The sequence below is a fragment of the Phocoena sinus genome, chromosome 11 (genome assembly GCF_008692025.1).
Source record: "Phocoena sinus isolate mPhoSin1 chromosome 11, mPhoSin1.pri, whole genome shotgun sequence".
NCBI classification, from domain to species: Eukaryota; Metazoa; Chordata; class Mammalia; order Artiodactyla; family Phocoenidae; genus Phocoena; species Phocoena sinus.
In genome coordinates, this window is record NC_045773.1 from 16,393,425 (window position 1) to 16,417,344 (window position 23,920).

The 23,920-nt window shown below is 38.3% G+C and overlaps 1 protein-coding gene across 1 annotated transcript in view; it reads left to right on the forward strand.

Moving 5' to 3' along the window:
* CNTN3 (contactin 3) overlaps positions 1-23,920 on the forward strand; it is a 259,214-nt gene that overhangs the window by 142,198 nt on the left and 93,096 nt on the right. The window contains exons 5-10 of the mRNA XM_032650525.1: positions 5,929-6,132; positions 7,601-7,703; positions 8,223-8,407; positions 12,289-12,425; positions 13,558-13,687; positions 16,177-16,327. Coding sequence (XP_032506416.1) covers positions 5,929-6,132; positions 7,601-7,703; positions 8,223-8,407; positions 12,289-12,425; positions 13,558-13,687; positions 16,177-16,327 — 910 coding nt within the window. The remainder of the gene's footprint in view (positions 1-5,928; positions 6,133-7,600; positions 7,704-8,222; positions 8,408-12,288; positions 12,426-13,557; positions 13,688-16,176; positions 16,328-23,920) is intronic.

Sequence of the window (23,920 nt, forward strand, 5' to 3'; positions counted from 1 at the left end):
AAACTCTGAGAGTATTACGGCAGGTATTTTTTACCTTATTCAGAACACAGTAAATCACATGATTTTCTAATGTTTTCAGTCAGAGTGATGCCATATATATTTCAACAAAGACATGCAAGCAATACATGAAATAGTGCGGATCTCTCTCTTCACTCTAAGACATAAAACTTATATTTCGTTCCATCTCAGTGAGAAAATCTATAAAGAAACGTAGGTCAGTGCTACAGAATTCTGTGTACCTTTCATTACAGGTTTTATTTCTTTCCATAAGTCTTTTTCTCCCGTTGCGGAGCACAGGCTCCGGACGTGCAGGCTCAGCAGCCTTGGCTCACGGGCCCAGCCGCTCCGCAGCACGATGGGATCTTCCCAGACCGGGGCACGAACCCGCGTCCCCTGCATCGGCAGGCAGACTCTCAACCACTGAGCCACCAGGGAAGCCCTCTTTCCATACGTCTTTAAGGGTCTGAATCTTTGTACAGAACGATCAGTCACTAATTCATTTGCTTTGAGGTTATTGTAGTTTGATACCACTTTTGGAATTACCCCTCCCTAATTGTATTGATTTTATAAACGGATTATGTAAAATCTAATTCTTCCTTAGGCTTTCTCCACTTTTTTGTCCTTGGTTGTTTGCTTTTCTTTGAAAATTGTGTCTGCAGCACTTAGTACCTGATACATAGTGAACACTTCATTGTTAGCTGTCATCATCATTTGTATTAGTTTCCTGTTGCCACTGCAACAAATTACCACGAATTTTAAGGCTCAAAATGCCACAGGTTTATTATCTTGTAGTCCTGCAGGTCAGAAACCTGTGGAGGAGGAAAAATAATTTTCCCTCTACCCTTCCAAGCTCTCTCTCTCTCCACATATATATATATATATATAAATATATATATATATATTTATATATGTAGTGTGTGTGTGTGTGTATTTCATATATACATAGGCGTTACCCAGGATAACTGAAATGGCGCAAGACACCACCTTAAATATAAAAGAAAAGAAAACGTTGGGGTGTGGGAGGAAGAGCCCTGTTATGGGAGGTGGTCAGGAAAACTACAGTAAACAAGGGTAAAGTGGTTATGCAGATTTAAGTTCTTGTCTTCTTCATTGAGAAGAGTTTAGTCATCCTTTTCTTCCTGGTACAGGGAGACAGGCATCCTTACAAACAGAGGTTCCCCTTATAAATGTAAACGTCTCTTTAAAAAATGTAATTTCTACTCAAGTTTTCAGAGCTTTTTCTGTCGGCTCCTTCTTAAAAATAATCAACTTAAAATGATCTTTATGCCAAAGAGACATATTTTGTGGTGGTATATTCTGCTCCCCTTCAAGTCCAACAGAAGTCTCAGTGGGCTAAAATCAAGGGCTTTGTTCCCTTACTGTTGCAGCTTCTAGAGGCTGCCCGCATTCCTTGGCAATCTTGGCCCCCAGCCAGCAATCCCATCACCCTGTTCTCTGTTTTCTTAGTCAAAGTTCTGACCCTCCCGTCTCTCTTTTTTCCTCATAAGGACCTTTGTGATTGCATTTTTGCCCTCCCAGATCCATTTCAAGATTCTCAACTTGATCACATCTGCAGACTGCCTCTGCCATGTATATTATTTCCCTATTGCTGCTGTAATGCATTACCATGAAGTTAGTAGCTTAAAATGCACAAATTTATTCTTTCATAGTTCTGAAGGTCCAAAGGTCCAAAACCAGTTTCACCTGACGGAAAATCAGGATGTTGGCGGGTCTGCCGTCTTTCTGGAGGCTCAAGGGGAAAATCTGTTTTCTTGCCTTTTCCAGCTTCTATAAGCCAACTACATTCCTGGACTTACGGCCCCTTCCTTCATTTTCAAACCAAGAGTTTAGCATCTTGAAATATCTTCCTCTGACTACAACTTCTGCTTCTGACATTACATGTCCTTTCAATGACTTCCCTCTTATAAGGACCCTTATGGTGACATTGGGCCCCCCCAAATAATCCAGAATAATCTTCCCATCTCAACATCCTTAGTTTAATCAGATCTTCAGAGTCCCTCCTGCCCCACCAGGTAACATGTTCAGACTATAGGGATTAGGAGGTAGACTTCTTCTGGGGGCCACTGTTCTGCCTACGTTTATTAGGCCCAGGCTCTCTCCTAAAGTTGTATTTATGTCTCTACCCACGTATTGGGCATTTACTTCTAGGTTACCTGCCTGAGTCTCAGAATCTGTTTTCAGTACAACCTTTTCCATCCCCAGAGTGGTTTTTCTTCCTAATTTTCCTGTTTCTTCTGCTTATTCCAGCTCAAAACCTTAGAGGTAGTTTTTTGTGTTGTTAGTTAAAGATCTTTTTTTTTTCTCTTACTTTTCTGAGGATGTGTTTGGAAGAAATAGTGGAGGAAGACCATTGTATTATTCTAGTTACATCATATTCCAATAGATAGGCCATTGTAAGCCAGTGGTTTAAGGCTTCTGCTCAGTAACTTAGCCCAGAAAGATGAACTTTCTGTCAATGGTGGAATTTTTCCTTCTTTGCTTGTTGGGGTGGGGGGATTGGGTGGTGGTCTCAGGATAGGCTTACACTGACTCTGGGATGCTGACTTATCTGGGCTTGTCTGGAGGGCAGGTACTAAGAATCAACCAGGGATTGGTTTGTATATTTGAAGAGCTTGGGGGATGAGGTGAGGGGACTATCTTGATGCAGGTTGGGGAGAGGGACAGTTATCTGAAAGGTCGTCAGTGAAAACAGACATTTCCTCCAAGGGGAGGGGCAATTTTTAATACCCAGGCGAGTGTGTTACTCAATTTCAGCAACACCATGTCAGTTCAGGTCCCCTAAGAAGGAGACTACAAGATGGCATCAGAGAATCAGACGTTAAAAAAAAAAAAGACCTGAGGAAGTGCCTGTGAAGGATAAGGGGGGAGCGAGCAGAAATGGGTAGAGGGAGACTCAGACTGAGATTCAGGTCTGATAGCTTTGAACAGAGAGGGGAGGAAAACTTACGCAGGAAGAATGCCAGAGCACAGCACAGTTCTGAAAATATTGTGGCCCTTCTGTTCGGGAGTCCTCAAGCCGTAGTTGCCCTTATGAGGAATCCTGCAGGAATGCCAGCATTAACACCCCCATGGAGCCCCATTAGCAGGTAGCAACCTGGGGAAGTGCAGCCACAGCACGCATGCACTAGTGTGCCATGCAGTAGGTTCTTCTCAACTGAGACCTACTTGGGACCCTTCCGTGTCTACCACAGTCCACTCTGTGATTCTTGCATATGCACTTCTTCATCCTCATTTTGGGAGCAGCCTTAAAATGATTTTAATTTTGATATTCTTCCCTTACTTCTCTTAACAGTCATTACTAGGTCATATAGGCAAAGCTGCCACAATATTTCTTTAACAGTATAATAATAGTACAATATTTAAGTAGTATCCATTTTAATTTGGAATTAAAAGAAATACTACAAATGCAGTCTTGTTTTATTTGGTAGCAAACATTTTCAGTCAAAATTACATAGGTAGTATTTATTCCAAGTTGTTGCATGTAGCTGTTGTTCATACATTCTTCTTGCTGTATAATATTTTCTTTCATGAATTTATTAGATTTTAGGATTTCTGAATCCGTTTTTTTCCATCAGCCATTCTCACTTTAGTATAAACTAGTTTAATAAGATTGACTTTTTCTAATACCCAGCTAAGGTCTATTATGTCAGGGAGCAGTAGATGTTTTACTCCCCCTGGATTAAAGGGAGAGGTACAGTCATATTCACTTCATAAATAGAACACTTTGGAAAGCAGAATAAGATTGCTTTGCTTCCTTTAAAGCAAGGGGAGGTTATGGGGCCGTGGGGAATGTTGGGATGGGACTGGATACTTAGAGCCAAGGGAAGAGCCTAAAGGTTTATTTGCTTTTACAGCTGTCAGTTTTAACCATCCCAGAACACATTAAGCCTACTTCAACTCTGTGGTTTGTTCAGCAGTAGTGCAACAGAAAGCACCATCAGGGTAGACAGGAAGCCAATTGTGGAGTGGATGTTTGAGATACATTCCTTTTCATACAATCCAACAAACAACTTTAGATTTCACGATCTATCACATGACTGAGTGGAATTTCATGAAACTCTCTACTGATATGATAGCATGACATAAAGATCAGTTCGAGATTACAAACCATTGTTTCTGAACATCTGCACAGTATGCCATCGACCTGCTAACCTTTGGAAATCATCAGTATTTGCTTTGAAAGTGGAAGAGAGGCACAGTCATGTTTCATTTCCATCAGGTACTTAACTGCCCTTTACCCTGTTCCCCTTGCACATGCTCTTCCCTCCACCTGGAGCACTTTTATCCCTTCATATTCACCTGTTCTTTAAGACCTGTTCTTCAGTCCTGAGAATGTCACCACTCCTTCCCTTGAAACCCACAGGAACTCTCACCCAGTCCTGACACATATCTCATTGTATTTTTGTATTGACGTACTGTCCCCCTCTACCAAGCAGAAAGACCCTTCACCATTGGAATTATGCTTTAAATACATTTTTGAACTTGTTATTCATTAAAATCGATTTTGATTACATATATTTTCTAAAGATTCTCTTGGAAAAGCATTACAGTATGAGCCAGTGCCGTAAGGTTAGTGGAATTGTAAAAGAAAATAGGGCCACGAAAGAAGGAATCAGATAAACCAACCACAATAACTATACTTAAATAACAACTTGCTTCTAAAAAATATGGGCAGCTAGAACAAAGCAGCATAGTATTATTTAGTCCTCATTATCTCAGAGGAGGAAAACAACAGTTCCTTTGGGGAAAGTTAGTTTTCCTTGATCCCAAAGTTCAGGAAAACTCTAATAGTGGACCTGACGTAGGAGATAGTAGCATAATTTTAACGTAATTAACTCAATAAATATTTATTGAGGACTGTTCAATGTTCTTGGATGTTTCAGTTTGCTAATTTTAGGAGGGGAAGGCAGGCAGGATAAAATTTGACATTATTTGTTTACCAAGTGGTGGGAGGACAGATAAGTGAATAGATCATTGCATAAGAAGTGGTAAGTCCTTTAAGTAGTATAAGCATAGAGTTGCTCTGTACAGAAGCACTTACTCAGAGGATGACGGTTGAGGAAGACTTCTCTGAGAAGGTGATCTGTGATGTTGGAGCCAAGCTTTGAAAAACATTTGGAAGTTATGACAGAATGGGGTTTGGTGTTGAAAAGGAAAGAAGCCTTGGACAGAGAAAAAGGACACTGCAGTCCTTATTCATCTTATTATTGAAAGTTTGTACACTTTGACCAACATCTCCCCCATTCCCCTACCCTCACCAGCACAGTGATTATATAGTAACGTTGTGTTGTGTACTTGAAATTGGCTTAGAGAGTAGATCTTAAGTGTTCTCACTACAGAAAAAAAATTTAATTTTAAAAATTGAAAATAGTAATTGTGAGGTGTTAAATATCTTAACTTGACCGAGAGCAGCATATATAAAAACCCAGATGCAAGAAAGAGTATTGGGCTTCTCAGTTGCTAAAGCCATAAGCAGGGGCCTAACCGTGCAGGGTCTCATTTTCATGTTAAGCAATTTTGCATTATCCCAGAGACTACCGAGGAATTGCTGCAAGCGTTATGTCAGGAGTTGCCGTGATGAGATTAGTAATTTTAAAAGATCATGGGACATGTCGTATGGAGATACAAATTAAAAGGGAGCAAGACTGAAGCCAGAGATACTTGTTAGGAGGTATCTGGAGTGGTGATAATGATGACAGTGATAATATCGCTCCTAGAAGAATCAGCAGTGACCTCCGTAACAGTGCAGAATGAACACAGCATCATGTCTCATAACTGTTTCTCTTTGTGACCTGCAGTAAAAGCACTCAGCTTTGCTTTGCAGTAAAGGTGATTTCAGATATTTTTAATATACTTTGGAAAAGTTTCCTTCATGATGGAATTTCTTTTCTCTAAAAATTTTATTAGAACTATCATATGCTTGGATCTTCAATGAATATCCATCATTTGTCGAAGAAGATAGTCGGAGATTCGTCTCTCAAGAGACAGGCCACCTCTACATAGCCAAGGTGGAACCACTGGATGTGGGAAATTACACGTGTGTGGTGACTAGTATGGTGACAAACGCCAGAGTGCTGGGTTCTCCAACTCCTTTGGTGCTACGTTCCGATGGTAGGAAATGTTTCAAGGGGCAATTCTGAGTGGAAATGCTGTTGCGAATACAAGAAAAAACAAATTGAGAGAAGTGAAAAGTATATCCTGAAGAATTATCATTTTGGTTTTTTTCAGCAGAAAAAATATTTATGAGTACAATGGCTAAAATGATTCCATCAACCATAGGTCCCTGTACATAATTCTTACTCAGGACTGGCTTCCTGATTTGCAGGGACCAATGCAGAATGAAAATGAGGAGTCACTTGTTCAAAACTTATGAAGAATTTCAAGATGGTGGCAATAGGTCATTAAGCCAAACGCGAGGTCCTCTGAGCCTGGGGCTCACCTTGCGTTCCTGTGATGTCAGCAATCCTTATTTTTGCCAGTTTGAGGTTATTAAAGCTTTGGATATTTTGTTATAGGCTAAAAAGCATCTCTAAAGAAAATTAAAAGAAAAAGTGTGTACATTAGATCCCCAGAACTTATTCATCTTATTATTGAAAGTTTGTACACTTTGACCAACATCTCCCCCATTCCCCTACCCTCACCAGCACAGTGATTATATAGTAACGTTGTGTTGTGTACTTGAAATTGGCTTAGAGAGTAGATCTTAAGTGTTCTCACTACAGAAAAAAAAATTAATTTTAAAAATTGAAAATAGTAATTGTGAGGTGTTAAATATCTTAACTTGACTGATGTAATCATTTCACAAAGTATACATATATGAAATCATCACATCGTACGCCCTAAAAAAATCACGTTGTACAACCTAAATACATGCAGTGTTTATTTGTCAGTCATACCTCAATAAAACTGGAGGGGAAAAAAGGAAAACAGGTGTTTCTTCAGCCCCTCAATGACTTTTTCAAGGGAGCCCATGAACTGCAGAGTAAGCAGATTTGGAAGCTTGGGTAACTGTCCCACTTATGCAAAACCCGTATCTGATACAGCACAATGCCATGGCCACAAAATACTTTCCAGTCAGTTATAATTGAATTTGACCTTTCCCATTTATTAAGTTACCATTTCTTGTCTCCTGGTAGTCAATAAGTTTAAGATTGGTGTCTATGCTACCAGGGTACCATTAAGTAAATTTCCTCCCATAATTTTTGCTCTTTAGGCTATTTTAAGAACTCATAATACATTGTATATTTCGGTTTGACTAGAAACGTCCAAATTGGATACAGAATAAAAAAGCCTCTCGTTTTATATAATGTAAAAGGCCTAGTGGTTTTCTCAGAACTGCTCTGTAAGCCGTAACTTAGGAATCACAGAATCCAAAGTTCCCACATATTTATTAATGTCGCACGTTTGGCCCAAGGTAGCACTGCTTCTAAAAGTACCTACCAGACGGCTAGTGAGTAATTCAAATCATAAGGAAGAGTTAGCTCAAAACAGAGCAAAAAAAAAAAAAAAAGTTTTAAGAAAAATGGGACAATTCCAAAGGAAACGTTGAAACCATTAACTTTGTATTGTGGATTCACAGGAGTGATGGGTGAATATGAACCGAAAATAGAAGTTCAGTTTCCAGAAACTCTTCCAGCAGCTAAAGGTTCAACTGTGAAGTTGGAATGTTTTGCCCTTGGAAAGTAAGTTTTGTAACATTTATACCGATACGCTAAAATATTAGGTTGCTGTAAGAGATCAAGATAGCTTTTAACAGCCTCTTCTTTTCCTTCTTTTCTAAAATTTTCTTTCATTTAGAAGCAAAGAAAAAATTAAAATACAGGGGAAATGCACATGTATAATTTAGTTTGAAACTTTAAAGGAGATTTACGGAGAATGACTATGCCTGCCTAATTTCATAAACTAAATTGGTGTTATTTTTCTTCTGCTTGTTCATTTGTTGTATTATAATACAGTGAGTATACATTAGACCTTTTTCTCTAAATCATGAATTAACTAGAGAAAATGCACAGTTTATTTTATTAAAATAAAGAGATAAATCTTTGCATTTGCAGGTTTATGTGACTGACAACTGGCTGTGTTCTGCATTTGAAAATCTGTGCCTTTTTTGTTCTATCCTAAGAAAGTTTTATTTTGTCAAGCGTAAAAGGCTTCCAGACATCTGTTTAAAATAGCAAATAACTTGACAAATTTCTTCTTAGTCCTGTACCTCAGATTAATTGGAGAAGAAGTGATGGACTGCCTTTTTCCACTAAAATTAAATTGAGGAAGTCCAATGGTGTGCTTGAAATCCCCAACTTCCAACAGGAAGATGCAGGTTCCTATGAATGCATTGCTGAGAATTCACGAGGAAGAAATGTCGCCAGGGGGCGTCTGACTTACTATGGTGAGCCTTCACTTTGGGCATATTGGATTTTTAACTTTTGATCTCTCTAAAAGTTATTGTTATTGGGACTGGGTGGGGGTGAGTAGGAGGTTTTAGCAGAATGCCAGTGTCCAGCGTTTTCTGTTCTACATTTTGTTAAATGAGGATATTTATCATAGAAGGAATTTAAAAAAATTAATTCTTGCAATGAAGTTGGAGGCATGATATACTCGTACTGCATTTTAAACTGATTGATATGATAATGAAATATTTCACTTTTTTTCCTAAGAGTAACCATTTACTCACTTAACCATAACAAGGAGAGATCTTTCTATCTGCCCTTACCTCTAGAAAATGGGATTTTGTATCTTTCTTTATGGTCTTTACTAAGCAGAAAGAAACTGTCTACTGGGAAAACTTGCAGTTACTGCGTTAGACAAACCACATAAACCCAGGCTTACTTGACTTCCTCAGTGTTATTCTATCCTTTCCAATAGCGTAGGTGTACCATGTTTGCTGCCTTTAATTTGTAAGCACATTTATTTGATGTACTGCTCAATTTGGGTAAAGGAAGGTTAGTAACGTTACCTTTATTTAAAGTCTATTTGTAGGAAAATTAGATTATCCTTTTTCCCCAAACTTGTTTTCAAATCCCTTTTATTAAAAAAATATATTAGGTGTTTTGATGAAAGCAGGTTTTAGAAAGCAGAAGTAAATGATTTTACAAAATGTACTATTAAATATGGGAAGATGTAAGCTCAGTGAATATATTTTTGCAGTTTAATCATTAGAAACATTGTAAAACTAATAGGAATCGAACACTTGTGAAAAGCAAATGGCAATATATTCTGTTTATCTTAAAAACTGGAATTTGAAATAATTTTCAGTGCAAACTTGTACAGCATATAAGATGTTTGAGAGAGGAAAAACTTTGCAAAGACAAATACTAAAATTATAGAGCTTATTATGAACCCCTTCAAAAGAATGTGAAGTTTGTACATACATTATGTGTGATTAGATTGACACTTATTTTATGGTAAGGTTATAGGATCCGTCTGGAACAAAATGGAGGCATGGTTTAATAGCATGAGTCATTCCGTGTTCTAACTCTCCCGTCTTGTAACAGGATTAGGTTAGAATACGTAGCACCAAGGTGTCAGGTTCTACATGTTGGTGGGATGATACGGAGATAAGTTGGGGACACTTAACCCACGTGGCTGTATGGCTCTAAGTCGACCGCAAACAAGTCCTAGTTTATTTTCTCCTTTCTAAGCAGCCACTAACTGACCCAGGGTAAGAAGTGACCATGACGGGAAAACACAGGATATTCCAACTGTCTTAATGTTTCAATAGGAATGTTTTTATCTGTATGGAACAGCGACCCTGCACAAATAATAAAACACTTGTATGGCAAGACATCCAAAGCTAAGTTGACATTTATGTGCCTTATATTCAGGTCCTGGCACATTTTCTCTGTGGTGTGTTTTCTGCCCTTATCTACTTTTTCCCTTTCTCTGCATGTTGGTTGCCCTTACCGTCACAGAATGGCTACCAGCAGTGGCTAGCACATTAGTTTTTGTTCATCCTTCCTTTGTCTAAAACATCTGGCAATTCACTTCTCAAATCTCGTTGGCTGCGTGTTCATTCCTAAACCAATCACCAGCTAGGAGAATTGGCTTAAACAACTTAAGAGCCTCTTTTTGGAACATGGAATATGGTCAGGTTTCCCTGGATTTTGTGGACAGTGCGAGGTGATGGAAGAGAGGATAATTCAACGAAAAGTTGGGTCATCTTAGAAATAAGAGAGGAAATGGATGCACAATAGACAACCAACATCATCCACTATTCTTAGTAAATGAGGTAGACTGTTGCTTTAGTCCATTATGTAGGTAATATGATATGTACCTAAGAAACAAATTAGAAATAATGAGATAAATGGACTTCCCTGGCAGTCCAGTGGTTAAGACTGCACTTCCACCGCAGGGGACGCGTGTTCGATCACCGGTCGGGGAACTAAGATCCCACATACCGCGTGGGCCAGCCACACACAAAAAAGAAAAAGATAACAAGAAAAGAAATCAATGAGATAGAGAGTTTCATGAAAGCTACTTTACAGTTCTGGCTTAAGACTAGTATATTCAGGGCTTCCCTGGTGGCGCAGTGGTTAAGAATCTGCCTGCCAATGCAGGGGACACGGGTTCAAGCCCTAGTCTGGGAAGATCCCACATGCCGTGGAGCAACTAAGCCGGTGTGCCACAACTACTGAGTCTGCGCTCTAGAGCCCTTGAGCCACAACTATTGAGCCCACCTGCCGCAACTACTGAAGCCCACTTGCCTAGAGCCTGTGCTCCGCAACAAGCCACCTCAACGAAAAGCCTACCCACTGCAACGAAGAGTAGCCCCCGCTTAATGCAACTAGAGAAAGCCACGCACGGCAACGAAGACCCAACATGGCCAAAAATAATAAAATAAATTTATTTTTAAAAAAAGACTAGTATATTCAATAAATGCTGCGCAGTTCTCTGCTTATCTGCTCTAATATTTCATGTAAAAAATGGTCCAGTAGGATATTTGAATCTCATATGATGGAATAAGGGGAAAAATCACGATAAATGTACCAGTTGTAATCTCAGGATTGGCTTGGTCCAGCAAATTATCCTCCCATTTGGAGAATAGTAATATGAGGAGCCAGTGGAAATTTTTGCTAGAAACTTGAGTCTCAGTCAAGGGATCATGTGTGAGTTTATTTGTAGTCTCCATCCACCGAGGCTGAAAATTCCTGAAAGAAGAAAATGTGTTTTAATATAGAGTAGAGAGGAGTGATTTGGGACTGAACTACACTTCAGACTGGGCAAGTCGTTTATATTTTTTAAAAAACAAAATAAGGTAAAACTCAGATGGGTACATTTTCTCTAAAAGCGAAATAGCTATATTTTCATTTCAATTTCAGTTATAAAAAAAGCAATTTTATGAGATAGAAAGGGAAAGACAGACCTTCCCATGGTTGAAATTAAATAGAAATAGATAAACTGTTTCTCCATATGGAGGATGCAAATGTAAATCCCGAAGTACACATCCCATGCGTAATGCAATGTGAAACCAGGAAGACATCTCACCTCCTAGTCTCGGGTCTAAAACACAAGCTGAGACTTGGCTGAATATACTGTGAGTATTGAATGACTTTCATTATGAGTGGTACATTGCTTTCATCTGTAAAAGGATTTCCCAAGTGTCTTCTAAAACGTAAGTAAAAATGACAGATGAACCTGATGCCACTGATTTGCATACATCATTTAAGGTGGCACGAGTTACTTCTTTTTCATAAAACATCATTTGATTCAAATTGAAGCAATTTATCCATCTTTCCCTGCCTACACTTTCATTTGCACAGAGGTTCGTAAGATGTTCACTAGTTTGTATTTAATTAAGAGTTATTTCTAAGTTGAAGGAAATATTTTTTTCCTCCACTGTAGAAGTTTCTCTTCTATGGATGCTGATTTTTAGTGCAAATTTAGACTAGTATCTGCTGTCATTCACATATTAAGTTGTTATCAATTGTGATCTCATAATTCAAAAATGCACTTGGACAAGAAAATGTATTTTGTGTACCTGCGTTTTTTTTTCTACTAATAGACATCTGAAGAATGTAATACAGTGCCCAGAATTTCAAAAACAGAGAAAGCATAATGAGCTTGACTTAGGGAAAGGCAGATTGTAACATCCATCCTCAAATATAGAAATGTTTCATATACCCACTTAGTAAATACTTAGGGAATTAAATATAATTTTAGCCACCATGCTTACGTTAATCTATTATTGCCCATAGTCATATCCATTTATGTGGATAAAGTATTTGTTTTTTATTGTGGAGTGGTTTGATTTTCTTTCCTTTTTCATTGCAGCAAAGCCTCATTGGGTTCAACTCATAAAAGATGTGGAAATAGCTGTGGAGGACAGTCTTTACTGGGAATGTCGAGCGAGTGGTAAGCCCAAACCCTCCTACCGATGGTTGAAAAATGGAGAAGCCCTTGTGCTCGAGGTAAGGTAACATGCCTGCTTAATCCACCCTGTCCCCACTTTGTGTAAATAAATGCCTTCCCTAGTGACCAGTGCCAGAGTCAACTGGTGAGTTTGCATACATTCGTCTGAACAGTTCATACCACGTTCATCTAAGAAGTGGTACAGAGGTAAAAAGGATAAAGTCAAGTACTCAGTGTGCCAAGGAGGAAATATTTTCAATATTGAATTTCATTGGGAAAAGGTGATTTTATGAATTTTGTACATAAAATGATATACTGTCAACCCATGAACAGTGCAGGCGTTAATCCTCGTATAATTTATAGCCTGTCCTCTGTGTCCTCAATTCCTCTGCATCCACAGATGCAGCCAGCCAGGGACCATGTAGTCCTGTAGTATTTACTGTTGAAAAAGTATCTGCAAATGAGTGGACCCCCGTAGTTCCAACCTTGTTGTTCAAGGGTCCACTGCACTATTTTTTTTCATTTTGAAATTAGAGAAGGCTTTATGTTGATAAAATGTAGAATATAATTTCCTTTCTCGTGTCCGATAACTTGCATGGCGTCTGGAGAAAAAATGTATCGATTACTTCATTACCTTGTTACATGAGTACTTATTTTCTCAATCACTTCTCTTCTCAAGCCAGGTAATTTTTGCTCTTTTTAAAAATTGTGTACTAAGTCAGTTATGTTCCTTCAAATTTCTACACATAACCATTCATAATACCTGTGAACCTTTAATAAATGTGTTTCCCAGAACCCTTTTTAATACATAATGTATAATATCTTCAATTTGCATGATTTTAAAAACTGGTGAGAACCTTTCCGGTTGATGGGGTGGGAAGCATGGTAGATTTCTTAAAGTCTGCAACTTTATCCACAGGGAAAAATGAAATAGTTGCAATGTTTTACATTGTGCTTTGTTATTTATTTTACTGATATACTTTTTGACTGAAGGACGTTTATTAGTATTTCCAATGTCTAGCTGTTAAGTCATTCTCACTGTTTCAAATAAGGGAAACGTTTAAACTTCAGGTCAGCTTGCCTAATCCCATGAGAAAAATTAAGGAGGTTTGTGTATGATTGATATAAGATTCAGTGGTTATCTTTTTTCTTCTAAAATGGTATATACAAGACACTTTTATTATCATCTAGGGGAGAACACAGATAGAAAATGGTGCCCTTACAATATCCAACCTAAATGTGACCGATTCTGGCATGTTCCAGTGCATAGCAGAGAACAAACATGGTCTCGTCTATTCTAGTGCTGAGCTCAAGGTTGTGGGTAAGACTAATTTTCTTGTCTTATTATTTTTTTTCTTAAATCCTCCATGCTTGCCAGAAGCAGAAATATTTACTTTTCATATTAGATTCCTATATCTAATAACATTTTCAGTATCACAGCAGAATCATACAGGGTTTCTAATCAAGGCACACATTTTAATGATTTCTAAGGGAAAGCAGCAATTATGACCAGAATTAAGGCCCAAAGATTGAAGAAGAGAAGCAACAGGGAGAGAGTGTTGACCTAAGACATCCTTATTATCCACCTCCAGCAGTACCAACTAAGTAGTACCTTTTAAGAGAATAAGTGACTCTGGTGTTCTCTGTTGCTGGTCCATAAAAGTAAATATCAAAATTCAAATCAGTAGTTTTTTGATCCAAAAGGAGTTGTCTTTGTCTTTAATAACTCTGCTGAAAACATCAAGCATTCGGCAGACCAAAGCTTTAATTGACCAAGGCTCAGGTACTTGAAATTATGAATTATTTTTTTCTTGTACTTTAGGTATAGGAGAAGAAAGGAGATGTTATTTCATGTTTAGGGCAGTTGTCCAGAAAAACAGTTTAAGATGCAAATGACTTAAAGTCCAACCAAAATTGTCAGAGCATAACATAGTATGTAAAATAAGAAAGAAAGAGGGGGTGGGGGGAAGGCAGGGAGGGAGGGAGAGAAAGAGGAGGAGAAGGGGAGGAAGTTTATTGCTCAGTGTTATTAAAATGGAGAATTTGGATTTCAGCTGGACTTGACCCAGGGCTCAAACATCATCGCCACTCTCTGGCCCCATATGATGTTACCCAGCATGTTGTTTTCATTACCACAGTCAATATAGTGGCAGAAGGATGGCTTTCTTAATTGTTCAGATGGAAGTCACAGTCCTACATGTCATTGGCCCCATGTACCTGGTTTGAGTCACGTACCCATGGTTGGTCCAACCCAAATGGCCAGAAGGTTGAAAGGTCCTGATCTAACTCAGTATTTCCCAGCTGGGGATGATTTTGCCCCTAGGGGATAGTGGCAAATTCTGGAGACCTTTTTGGCTGTCACAGTGTAAGGAGAGGGTGGGGAAGAAGGGAGCTAGCGTGTGCTACTGGCATCTGGTGGGCAGCTGCCAGAGAAGCTGCTAAATATCCTACGATGCCCAAGATAGCCTCTCACAACAAAGTCCTGTCTAGCCTGAAATGTGAAGTGTCTCACTGAAAAACACTGGTTTGAGGAAAACAGGTCTTTCTTGGTGCCTGGAAGTTAAGAAACAAATCATATGCACCAGGAAGACTGAAGCTTGGGAGGGGCAGATCATCAACTGAAAATCTGGCTAGTGTTATCCATGACAGAGAAGTAGGGTGTCATGACAGAAAGAAAGTGGGATTTGCCTATATCTTAAGTCGAAGCATGGCTGTGCTCTTATGTTAAATTAGCCTTATAAGCCATAGTTTATTCATCTTTCAAATGGATGGGTCCCTACCCAGTGTTGCATGGGGTTTTCATAAGGGAAAATATATGATCTATGCTTAAAAAAAAGATTTCATTGAAATATACAAGTATTTTTCATTTGTGTTAGTGAAAGTTACTCTCTCAGGATCCTAATTCTTAAGGCCAGCAACCTTTGGATAACGTGTCTTCTTTATCTGCAATTATATATATATATATATAGTATAATTCCTTCTATGATTTCCACTTATAAAAAATAAGTTATATTAACTGGGATATGACATAAGACAGGGGATTAGATATTTGGGGAAATGCACTCTGTTCTTAACTTTTTTCTGCATTTGCGGTAAAAGGAAGGATGATTTTCTGAGTTAACATACTTAATTCAAATGATACATTTTTGTGTCTCTTGAATGTTCAGGTATTGTTTCAGGATCAGCATTCCGTCCATTATTAGCCAGCATAATGTTTTCTACATATTATAGCATTTAATGGAATACTGTAACTTAGTATAATAATGCATGTTATAATATATTTCTCCAACTTGGAAGTTAAAGCTAACCACATGAAAATTTTGTAATAGATCTTGTTACTGTTTATACAAGAGAATAAGAATTCAGTACTCAGCCTTCATTCTAAAAACATTACTGAGCATCTAATGAGTGCCAGGCCCTGTGCCACATCTGTGTCCTTAAAGTCACAAGAGAGACCAACCGTACTGTTGTCCTCATGGAACTAACTTTCAAGAACATTCTATTAAATGCTTTTAGTTTTAATAAACTCATGATTGAGCTATTTTAAAACTTCATAGTAAACTTTAAAAATTCTCATATAAAGTAATTGTCTCAGGAATTGGAACTTGCCAGAAAACGCAATGAGAGGACTTACTTTTTAAGCATTGAAAGCATCCTGTAGGTGCTACCCAATCAAATAAATCAAGTACCAATATCTTATGTGTCAAGAAACTTTAAAAAATCATAAAGTCAACCTTTGAAATTTACGGGAATTTAAAGAAATGAAATCAGACATCGAATTGTCGTTCTTTCTTCTTTCATCCTTTTTAGCTTCTGCTCCAGATTTTTCAAAGACTCCGATGAAAAAGTTGATTCAGGTGCAGGTGGGCAGCGAGGTCAGCTTGGACTGTAAACCCAGAGCTTCCCCCAGGGCGCTCTCTTCCTGGAAGAAAGGAGATGCACCTGTACAGGAGACTGAAAGGTATTCATTCTGTTGTCCAGAAAGGTGGTGATTTATTTGCTTCTCACTTTCCATCGTGATGCCAAAGTAGGTGTTCAGTATGAAGTGAAATGCAGTAGCATTTCAATAAAATGTGAGGTGTTCCAAGAACCGCAATAGCAGTATTTTTGTTTGTAATACTCTCAAGATGATACTCACCAGTTTTGAAATCTAACAACAGAGATTTATGTCACCTCTTCCAACATAGAATATTGTAGAAAGGAGTTTCCTCCCCATTTGCCTGGTAAGACTCAAACTGGGATGACAAAGGAATGCCAGCCCTGGACCCAGGCCCTCTCTCAGCTCCTGGTGGCCCAGCATCACAGGGCAAAGAGAATATATGACGGCAGCATATGCCAGATGAATACCAATCTTGCCGTTGCCCTATATTGAAATAATTTAGCTTTACAGGTATTTGTTTAAGCAGACGCTTTCTTGATTTCCTGTTTACTGTAATAATATTTAAAATGAAGAGGCAGAATGGGGCCTACTTAAAAGCACAGCCTCTGGACCCAGACTGCTGGGGTTCAAATCTCTTTTCTTCTACCAGCTACATGAAGTGACTTACACTTTGTGTGTTTCATTTGTTAATGGTTATGATGATATTAGCGCATACTTCACATTATGAGGGTTGCTATGCGGATAAAAGACATAAATATCCATATAGCACTTAGGTCAGTACCTGGCATAGAGTAAACATAAGTATTGGCTATCATTATTATTTATTGAGTACTTACTACCTGTTGGGCATTATGCTGAAAGCTTCTGGTAAGCAGAATAATGGCCCCAAACATGTCCATGTCCTTATCCTGAAGACATATGATTTACATCATTACATTACATGGCAAAAGATAATGAAAGTTAAAGATGGAATTAAGGTTGCTAACCGTTTGCCCTTAAAATGGGGAGATTATATTGGATTATCTGGGTTGCCTTAAGTATTCACCTGGGCACTTGAAAGGGGAAGAAGACAGAGGAAGTGTTTGAAAGAAATGTATGGTAATGAGCGAAGAGCAGGAGAGATTTCCAGCCTGAGGGGGACCCTGATTGGGATTGCTGGCTTTGAAGATGGTAGAAGGGGGCCAATGAACAGAGGAATTTCAGACTCCTCTATAAAATGGGAAAATCCTCAGCTGACAGCAAGGAAAGAGAGATCTCAGTCCCATAACCTCAATGAACTGGATTCTTCCAGCAACCTGAAGGAGCAGAAAATGGTTCTAGGACCTTCCAAAGTAACACAACCGTGACAGCACCTTGATTTTAGCCCATTGAGACCCATACTGGACTTCTGACCTCCCAAACTGTAAGATAATACATTTGTGTTGTTTTAGGCCACTAAACAAGTTTACAGTACCTTGTAATTGGAGAAAAAGGAAACTAATACAGAACTCTACACGTATTATCTCCTTTCAGTATCTCTGCAACTCTGCTATTAGATCTTATTATCATCTCCATTTTTACTAATGAGAAAACTAAAGCTTAGAGAAATTATGTAATTTGCCTAAAGTCACATAGCCAGGATGAGTCCCATAGCTGGGGCGTAACCATCAAGCTTTTTCAATTCCAGATTGTGTATAGGGAGCCCTGAATCTGAGAGGTGGTCTCATCCTTTGAAGTCATGGGGTCCAAATTATTCTCTTTGGAGATGGGGGAAAACAAACAAACAATTTCTTAGACTAAGAAATGTAGATTTACTTTTCCAAAATTGCAAAGTCTTATTGCAGACAAGACAACCAGGTTGCACTGCTTTTAGATTACAGTCCCAAAGTTTTTTTTGTGAGTTGGTTATGACAACACAATCTGCTCTCCCTCAGATATTTGATGGGAGACACCTCCGTTAAAAGGCAGCCACAGCAGGAGGACAAGGCCAAGTTGTCAGCTGAGTGGTTACAAAACACAATCCAACTAAGTGTTAGGTGGCACAGAATAGATTTCTGGAACAGGAAATTAATTAGTGATTTGGAGTTTAATTGTTGAAGCCAGTTTAAACAATTACAGGCACAAACTAGTTAATTTTGGCTATGATGGAAGTTAAGTGTTCGTGTATAACTGGTGACTTTTTGTTGTCAAAAACATTTTAGAGTTTTAATTGTATGCATAAATTAAATAGTGATTATGTTCCAAGGACTTAAATGCTTTGCAAAATAATAATCCCACTTGTCCTCACAGTAGTGCCTATAGTAGGCAGAGGTTTTTAATCTTAATTTTAAAAGATTAAGAGATTTAGCTAAAGGCACACAGGAGAGATTTACTCCCACTTTAGAAAGTGATGGAATAACGCAGGGAAAAAGTTTAAATTCTAGAATCTCACCAGGTATTTTGACTTGGCCACTTGCTACCTTGGTATCATTGGGTCAGTTATGTAACGCCTCTGAACATTAATTTCCTCATCTATAAAACAGAAAGAATAATTGCCACCTTATACAGTTGCTATAAAGTAAGCATTTACCATGATGTCTGATATCTGTAGATCCGCTGATCAGGAAAATGAGGTTATGTTACAGATAAAATGTTGGAAGTAACAGTGGCTGAAAGAGATAGAATTTGTTGGTTGGTTGGTTGGGCAGTTCATTGGCTGGCTGGTCTCTTAGAAGGTAGGCAGTTAAGACTACCTGGAATCCAGAGTCATCAGAGATGCACACCCCTTTTATCTTGCTACTCTACCATCCTCACATCAGGAACCAGGATGGCTGCTGGGGCTTCAGCCTCCCAAGACATCCTTCCCAATGTCATCCCAGTGTCATCCCCCAATGACAGGAAGGAGGAAGGTAGAAATCAAGATATATTTACTCCCTTTTAAGACTCTTCCCAGAAGCCCCATCCAATAATTTTCCTTATGCCTTACTGGTCAGAAATGAGTTCTCTGGCCAAACTTAGCTGCAGAAGAGGCTGGGAAATACAGATTTCTTTCCTGGGTGGGAGTGTGTCCAATGAGAAATTGGGATTATGTTTTAAGAAGAAAGGGGGGAAAGTGGTGGCTATTCCAACCATGTCTCATGTTCATAAAAGTTATTTCTCTGAGCCTTTCAAGCTTACTTACCCTGTACTTTGTATTAAGTATTTCTAACATCTCCCCAGTGAATAAGGAAACTGTCAGGTATAAAAATAAGGTTAAAAGAGGAAACATGTTTAAGAGAAGGCTCCATAGTGCTGCAGTCTTTCCTAGGTATCTTAGTTCGAGCTTTTATAACATAATACCATAAACTGGCTGGCTTGAACAGTGGAAATTTACTTCTCACGGTTCTGAAGGATGGAAGCCAGAATCAGGGTGCCAGCATGGTTGAATTCTGGTAAGGACAGCTGCCTTCTCCTTATATCCTCAGCAAAGCAGAAAGGGAGCCAGAGAGCTCTCTGAGGTCTCGTCTATAAGGACAGTAATCCCATTCATGAAGGCTCTACCCTCATGGTCTAATCACCTCCTAAAGGCCCTGCCTTCAAATACCATCACATTGGATATTAGGATTTAACATATATAATTTTGGGGAAACCCTAATATTCAGTACATGGCACCAGGTCTGGTGGTTTGGATTTTGCTTTTATCTCTTTGGACAGCAAAAGCACTGATATGCCAGGGCCTTGATGCTTAGGGGAAAAGCTGCTAGAAGCAATTATGGAACAAGTTGCAGAGTTGAACGTACTCCAAGTTCATGTGAAATCAGAGTGGGTCTCAGCCATCACTTGGCAACAAAAGCGCCATGTCCATCTCTCTTGGTCTGCAGGCTTAAGCCAAATTGGGGTAGCACTTTAAATGATAGATTTATTGTGGTTGTTCAGTCATGGGCTGTTCCAACATAAAACATGCGGACTCAAATCTCATCTTGGGGACAAATGAATTCATTGATGCATTTGAAAATATAAGAGAAGGCAAAAATTTTTGATGGGATATTTATGGCAAGATTTTAAATCTATGAAATTTTTACTTAGTTTTTTTTCTTGTGTTTATCGGTTTTTGTTTTGTTTATTTGGGGTTTTTTTGGTGGATCAACACGGGTTTGTCAGTGAATAAGACACGATAAATAGGAAAGCTTTCTCTAGCCTAGCATATGGGCTGTTGACAAATGCACTTTTGATTAAGCCTATATATACATACATATATATATGTATAGTATGATATAAACATAGATATCTATATATTTATATAGATATATAGTATCATTCAAAGCCTGAATCAGAACAAAAATTCAAGGATTAAATATGTCTTTTAAAAATTATATAAATTGATAAATATGCCTACTATGTAAACCACACAATATGTTTGAATAATTATAATCGATCTAGTTTGAAAGTTGTTAGATCAGCACAGTTACAGTTTTGAATCTTGCATCAGCCATAGTGATGTAGATCTAAGTGAGCGAGACACCTGAATTACAGAAAGGTTTTGAAGAAATCAGTTAGTGCTTTCAAGTAGAGAGAGCATTTCAAGCTAAGGTAATAAAGGGATTACTTCCCAACAGAGGTCTTAGTAAAGCTTCTGTGAATAGATAACAAGGGCTTGTAACGCACATAGTGATTCCTGAGCTCTTAGAATTAAGTGCTCATTCATTCATTTGAAAATATTTTGAATACCTACTATGTGCTAGGCACTAGGTATTTAATTTTCACCAGAGAAGTTAATCCCATCATTTGTAGATTTTCAGGGTATCAGGCAGGTAACACAGGACCTTTATAATAAAACTCAATAGGCAAAATACAGAATGTTCGGTGATTACCTGAGGAGGCCCCATCTCCAATTTAGGGTGCAGAGCAGGCTTTCTGGAGGATGTAGTGTCTATACCAAGGCTCGAACGATGACTAGGATTCACTGGAGAAGAGTGCTCAAGGTAGGAGGAACAGCCTGTGCAAAGGCACAGAGGCAAGGACAAGAACAGGCATTTGACGTTCAGTGCAACTCGAGTGAAAAGTCACTTAGGCGGGAGGGCTGCAGACGGAGCGAGGCCAATGGAGGTAAGCGAGGATCTTATTGTGAATGATGCGGGAAGCCAAATGAAATAGAGTTTGGCCTTTATTTCCTGTGAAAGCAACATAATAAGGTAGCAGTTAAAAGATCAAATTTATTTTTAAAAAATTTATTTTATTGAAATATAGTTGATTTACAATGTGTTAATTTATGCTGTACAGCAAAGTGATTCAGTTATACATATGTATACTTTCTTTTTCATATTCTTTTCCATTATGATTTATCACAGGATACTGAGTATAGTTCCCTGTGCTATACAGTAGGACCTTGTTGTTTATCCATTCTATACATAATAGTTTGCATTTGCTAATCCCAAACTCCCAATCCTTCCCTACCCTACCCACTCTTCCCCTTGGCAACCACAAGTCTGTTCCCTATGTCTGCGAGTCAGCTTCTGTTTCGTAGATAAGTTCATTTGTGTCATATTTTAGATTCCACATATAAGTGATATCATATGGTATTTGTCTTTTTCTTTCGACTTACTTTGCTTAGTATGATAATCTCTAGGTCCATCCATGTTGCTGCAAATGGCATTTCACTCTTTTTTATGGCCGAGTAGTATTCCATTGTATGTATGTAAGTGTGTGTGTGTGTGTGTGTGTGTGTGTGTGTGTGTGTGTGTGTGTATATATATATATATGTATCACATCTTCTTTATGAATTCGTCTGTCGATGGACATTTAAGTTGCTTCCATGTCTTGCCTATTGTGAATAGTGCCGCAGTGAACATTGGGATGCATGTATCTTTCTGAATTATAGTTTTCTCCAGATATGTGTCCTGGAGAAAGATCAAGTTTATGTTTAAAAAAAGTCACAACAGTGGCAGTAGAGAGCATGAATCGGAGCAGTTGGAACTTGAGGCAAGATTCCCAGTTAGCAGCAATTGAGCAGTTTGAACAGGAGAGGATTAGAGCCTGAAATAAAGAAATGGCAATGAGAATGGAGAGAAGTATTGAGCAGTTGTGAAAAAGTTAAATCAGCAGGACAGAGGACTCGATTAAAGATTTGGAGAGAAGATGCTAGTCAAGGCTGAATCCTAAATTTCCAGTTCAGGCATCAGGATCGTGGTAGACCTATTTAGTGAGACAGGGAACAACACAGAAGGAGCAGAGGTGAGGGCAAATATGATAAATTCAATTTGAAATTGTTTCAGTTTGAAATGCTCATTGACAAACCAACTGGCTATATCTGTGTGCTTTTAAAGGTTGACTCCCTAAATCTGGAACTCAGGAGAGCGGCCTGAGCTACAGATAGAAATTTAGGTGTTACGTGTATACAGATGGTAGCTGAAACCATGACAGTGGGAAGAAGTTTCTAGGAAGGTGCATGTCATTAGACAGTAAATCATTAAATTAAAGGAGGGTCTGTATCTTAATTCTGAAGCTTATGGAAATTTAAATGTAATTCGAGGATGCCTGTTTTTACAGTATCATTTAAATGACTAACAGTCACAATGTATAAAGCAATTGATATATTAAGTCAAGGTCCAGTTAGGTCACCTGGAATGCAGATATTCTAAACTTTTAAATTACTGACATTAATTCTGAGTAGAGTTTTTTTTCCTTCTTTTGGTTTGATATTTGTATCATCCAGTACTGAGAAAAACTATTCTGCTTTTCACCCTTCAGAAAGGAGGTTTTCTTTTATAAACAGAAATGCTCTACCCTTTGAGCATCCAATGGTTTTTCACTAAATTTCAACATTTTTGTGCTGTTGGATTCATTCACTTAAATCCACATGTTTTCAAAAGACTTGAAATAAAACAGGAAGTTTTGTCTCCTTTAAGCCAAGGAAAATTCTAAAAGACCCTGGAGAATGTGAACAGGCTTGGTATGCAAGAAGAAATGGCCACAGCTGGCATATTTTAAAGAATGTTTAGCTTTTCTGTTTCACTTAGTGGTACTTAAAACACATTAGCCAATTATCTTTAAGAATGGGGCTTTCACTTGAATGCTATTTAATAGTAAATATTTTATTACAATGGCCTCAATTCAGAAGAGAGTAAAACAATGCCCCATTATTTCTAATTAAACACATTAAAATTGTTTCGAAGGTTCTAGGCAGCATTTAATACTATAGAAATTTAAATGCTTTTTAAAGAAATAAAGATTTTCCCCAAATATTAATAGCCATAGTCCAGACAATGTTTTTTAAAATGTATTAACCAATTTTAATGTATTTTTTGCATGTAGTTAGAAGCTGACTTTAAAAGACAGTGAGCTTGGTACGCTGTATGATTCCGTTTATACGACAGACCGGAAAAAGGCACGCTTTACAGACAAAAAACAGTGATCACTGCTTGTCAGGGGCTGGGAGTGGGTGGAGAGATTGACTATTTCGGGGCATGGGAGAATTTTGGGGGGTGCGGGAATTGTTTTAGATCTTGATTATGACAGTGGTGGTTACATGTCTACATTCATTTGTTAAAACTCACAGAACTGTACAGCAAAAAAGGTGGATTATTTTCTCTATAAATTATACCTTAATTTTTTAAACAAAATTTTGCATGCGATTTTACAGTCATCTCATCCTGATTTCTTGAGTGGCTTCGTTTAAGAGTTTCAAAGCTCAAGAAACGCCCCCAACTGGTCATTTTGGCCCTTTTGTGAAACACTGAG